This window comes from Trypanosoma rangeli (assembly GCF_003719475.1).
Source record: "Trypanosoma rangeli strain AM80 chromosome Unknown Tra_15.4_contig_00131, whole genome shotgun sequence".
Lineage (NCBI taxonomy): Eukaryota > Euglenozoa > Kinetoplastea > Trypanosomatida > Trypanosomatidae > Trypanosoma > Trypanosoma rangeli.
In genome coordinates this window covers 31770-36069 of record NW_021705873.1, presented here as the reverse complement: position 1 = coordinate 36069, position 4300 = coordinate 31770, and the positions used below count along the sequence as shown (strand labels likewise).

General features: G+C 45.2%; 3 protein-coding genes across 3 annotated transcripts, besides 4 other annotated features; all 3 read left to right on the top strand.

The window, feature by feature from the left end:
* Positions 1-73: 73 nt before the first annotated feature.
* Positions 74-91: a microsatellite.
* A 178-nt stretch (positions 92-269) lies between these two features.
* On the top strand, positions 270-722 carry TraAM80_04485 (profilin; the record flags this gene model as incomplete). Its single annotated transcript, XM_029381411.1, has 1 exon — positions 270-722. The coding sequence occupies one exon, from the start codon at positions 270-272 to the stop codon at positions 720-722; it is 453 nt and encodes a 150-aa protein (XP_029238811.1).
* An 81-nt stretch (positions 723-803) lies between these two features.
* Positions 804-865: a sequence feature (GA-rich).
* Positions 866-927: 62 nt separating this feature from the next.
* Positions 928-949: a microsatellite.
* Positions 950-1593: 644 nt separating this feature from the next.
* On the top strand, positions 1594-1899 carry TraAM80_04484 (uncharacterized protein; the record flags this gene model as incomplete). Its single annotated transcript, XM_029381410.1, has 1 exon — positions 1594-1899. One exon carries the CDS (start codon positions 1594-1596, stop codon positions 1897-1899), a length of 306 nt encoding a protein of 101 aa, XP_029238810.1.
* Positions 1900-1968: 69 nt separating this feature from the next.
* Positions 1969-1985: a microsatellite.
* A 196-nt stretch (positions 1986-2181) lies between these two features.
* Positions 2182-3582, top strand: TraAM80_04483 (uncharacterized protein; the record flags this gene model as incomplete). The annotated part of the gene is made up of 1 exon (XM_029381409.1): positions 2182-3582. The coding sequence occupies one exon, from the start codon at positions 2182-2184 to the stop codon at positions 3580-3582; it is 1401 nt and encodes a 466-aa protein (XP_029238809.1).
* Between the last annotated feature and the right edge of the window lie 718 nt (positions 3583-4300).

Below are 4300 nucleotides of genomic sequence, written 5' to 3'. Positions count from 1 at the left end.
TGAACCACATTTGGCCCCCTGATTGGGGTGTTGGCCCCCTGATTGGGGTGTTGGCCGCTCATTTTGAGCTGGCATTATTATTATTATTATTTGAAGTAACAAATGATCATGTGTATATTTCTGCACAGGTGTATGGAATTTAGGGCACATAACACACCTGTATTTTATCTAGTGCAACCAGGCCTATTGCTTGGTTTTTTTCTGCCTATTTTAAATCAATGCTACTTTATCAAGGTGAAAAAATCACGAAAAACAAGGTAAATTTTTAAATGTCTTGGCAGGCTTATATCGATGACAGTCTTATCGGCAGTGGGTACATGCACAGTGCGGCAATTGTTGGTCTATCCGATGGGAGCTACTGGGCTTATGGAGGAACCTACATCCCACAGCCCGATGAGGTTGCTCATATATTAAAATGCCTGGGGAATTTTCCGCTCGTACAATCTTCTGGTGTGACCATTTATGGTGTGAAGTTTTTTGGTCTGCAGTGTGGCACCGATGGTGAAATGAAATATATTTTTTTTAAGAAGGGTGCTGCGGGTGGGTGTGTCTACACCTCGAAACAGACAGCCATTATTGCCGTCTATGGGAACCCTGGGGATTCATCATCTCTTCAACATGATCTTGAAAAGAAGGGAGAAGCCGACGTTGCAGTCAACCCAGCCGATTGCAACTCCACAGTGAAACGAATTGCGGAGTATCTTATCAGTTTGGAGTACTAGGAAGTGTTGCTGTAAAAACTCTATTATCAGATCTAACTGGAAGAAATTATTATTATTGTGATTCCTTTGTTGTAAGGATCGTTTTTTTTTTTTTTTAGCTCGTGTGCTTAGTTTATTTATTTTTTCCCCCGTTTTTTTTTTTTACTTGTTGTGTGTATGATTACTTCTTTATTGTTGCTGCTCCAATTTATGATGTGTGCCAGTATTCTTTTTTTTTTTTTTTTTTTAGTATCTCCCTTTCATAAAATGTCAATGTGCTGTTGCGGTGGAGACCTGCGCTGTCCATGTGGGAGTATAGTGTGCACTGGATGCTCCAGGTTTTGTCTGGGATGCAACCAGCTTGTTTGTGTCAGGTGTATACCACTAAGCTTGACGCATTGTAAGAGCTGTTGTTTGGCGTTCTTTCGCAGCAATCGTCACCGTTTATGACGTCGCCACAGGTCCGCCTTCACCCAATTGGTGCCTACAGTGGCTTAACAGGGTCCCCCCTGTGCATGTGTGCTTGTTTTATTTTTTTTCCTTATTGCTTGCTGAAAAAAAAACGAAAGAGGGACAGTTGCAACGTTGTGAGTCATAGATTACCTTCATTTGCAGAAAGGGGAATAGCCCGTGTCTTGCAGGAGACAAAGTAAACCTCCTCGTTGCTTGACGTTTCTCGCCTGTTAACCGTGAGCGATGTGGTGTGCGTAGGTAGAAGTCCCCTCTATGTCTATCTTGCTCCGCTGCTCCACTGTTAGATAGAAAGAACATGTTATCTAGGAACATTACACGGTGTTTGCTCCCACGGGTAAAATGGACCTCGTACACTTTTGCACTGGTGAGAGCCCCCCCAACCGGAGCTGTCCCATCCGTTTTACGTATTGAGAAGAGAATGCCCACCTTACTCATCGATATACCGAAAGTGGAAAAACTAACGTGCGGAACTGGTCAACCTGCTCAGCGTGGTCGTAGGAAGCCATTGGTATGGAAGCGAAGGCATCCGTGGTTTGATAGACAATGGTCTCTTGATCTTAAGCGTGCAAAGAAGGGCCCTGCAACGCCACAGTACCCTGACGGAGTGCCGTTTACCCAGATTCGAGCATTTCAGTCTTTTGCCGGAAGGTCATGGAAAATCAATGCAGGGCGTCGCCGGAAGATTCGTCTTTCCCTAAAGCGAGGCCGTCGGAAGCTTTTGTGAGTTCGCTTTATTCCACTTGTAGAATGATGCATGCAGGCGATACGTTGTTTGGTGCGGTCGCCTTTTCTTTTATTATTATTATTATTTGCTTCAAATTTGTGTCTCTGCGTTTTTCTAGCGGAAGCGGGGGGACGCTGTCTTCTGCATTTTTATTTTCAATTATTGCCGCATAAAGCTGGGTTTTTTATTTTATTTCTTATTATTACTATTAGTCAAATATAGCTTCTTCTAGGCTTCCATCTGCACTGTTTTTTTTTTAATAATTTCTGTGTGTGCCGGCATATGCGCGGGATGATGAAGCTTCTGTGTGTTTTTATGCTTGCCCTTTTGGCGGCGAGTGGCGTGATGTGTGAAAAGTGTTCTCGCGTGACCCAACGTTTGCGTTGTGGAGCATTTGCGTGTGATACTAATCGCGGCGTCTGCGTCCCTTGTAACACATCGGACGAATGTTACCCTAGGGCCATGGAATGTAGGGGAGGGGAATGCGTTGCTAAAGACCTTGCCAGTGGTTTTTCTGCTCTTTTGGGTGTGGCGCTACTATGTGCATTTGTTGTTTGTTCCATTGCTGTCTTGGCTGGTGTTGGAGGTGGCGGCATTCATATCCCCATGTTTTGCTTGCTGATGGCGGTGCCGATGGATATTGCTGTGGGACTGTCTCAGTCTACCACGTGTGGACAGAGCTTTCTGAATGTGTTTCTCGCCGTTCAGAAGCGTTTTCCTTCTGCCGATTGCTCGCGCCCTTTGATCAACTATCAGTATCTGACCCTCCTTATCCCACTTGGAGTCATTGGTACTCTCATTGGAGGGGTTCCGAACAAGGTGTTTCCAGACTTGGTTCGTTCGATTCTATTGTTTATCCTCCTTGTAATCGTTCTGTATCGCACGGCTCTAAAATTGATTGCACAATACCGGAAAGATCAGGCTGTGAGAAGGGAACCGATTCCAGTTCCATCTTCAGAGGAGGAAGTGGCAGGCACATTGCATACGCCCGAAGGAACACCCAGTCTTAACCAACCTCAGTATCCATGGCTAGAGATTTTGTGTGTGGTCTCTTCTTTTCTTGTAAATTTGGCCTTTGCTGCATGGAGGTCTCGTACAAAATGCGGCGGTGGAGTGTATATTGTCACTTATTGCATACCGATTATTGCAAATGTTATTTTGTTTCTCTGGTACCGGTATCGATTGGCGAAGATGGAAAGATCCAGATTAACTTTTTACTGGAATGCCAGAACCACAATTCTGTATCCACTGGTATCGGTAGTGGCCGGGATTGCGGCAGCCATGCTCGGTATCGGAGGCGGATTGGTGCTGGGCTTTGTTCTGTACGAAGTTGGTCTCATTCCCGAGGAAGCATCTGTCACAGGAGGTGTTGCAACCTTGTTTTTGGCCCTTTCTTCCGCGCTGAGTTTGCTGATTGAGGGTCGTCTTCTTATTGACTACGCGGGGGTTTTTTTTGCATGCGGGCTTTTTAGTGCAGTCATTGGAGATTTCGTGTTTATGAGACTCATCAAAAAGTACAAGTTGAGGTTTTTGATCGTTGCGGCCTTAGTGACGATAACTGCAGGTTCTCTTGTTTTTCTGTCGGGTTTTGGTATTTACAACTCGATTAATATTGTCCGTAATGGTGGCTCGATCGTGACATTTGGCCGTGTGTGCCGTGCAGGAGGTGGAAGTGGCAACTAGCAATCAATGTGCTCACGGTGAGGTTGAGGTTGTGGGGATGCGGTGGTGTTGCTGGTTAGTGATATTAAAAACGGCAGTTGAAAATTAAGGCAAAAAAAAACAGAGGAAAACCATGTACAGATGGTTAGTGAAGAGGCTGCCGGGCGCTAATGCCCTCTTATTATTATCCTAGCTGGAGGCGGTGAGGGGGGGAAATGCGAAGAGGGGAAAATGACAGCTTGACTCAAAGTTGTGGCTGGAACAGCCAAAGCGTGTCCCATCCAGACAACGTTACGTGGGACTGCGTGCCAACAGCATTTGGTTTTGTAGACCAGTGGCATAGCCCCTCGCCCGAGGGGGTGGCAGTTCATTCAACTTTATTTTCATTTCGTAAATAGCACGAATTTTGTCCTTCATTACTGTTTTCTCTCTTTTGTCCATGATTATTTACAGTTGTCAACAATAATTGTGGTAGCAGCGCTCAAAAATTAAAATTAAAATGACATTTTGAAAGCAAAGCACAAAATTGTTTTAAGGGGCTTCGGTGGGCGGGCAGAGGAAAACCTGGCCAACCGATAAAACCGGTTTCCACACCTTTGCCCCACGCTGCCCAAGCTGAAGAGACAATACAAAAAGTAAAAAAAACGTTACTTCAGTCCTTCACGCCACGCAGCATCCGACGCAAAGCACGCCAAGTTGTCCATTAATTCGTCTTAATCCCAAATCTAAATCTACCCAC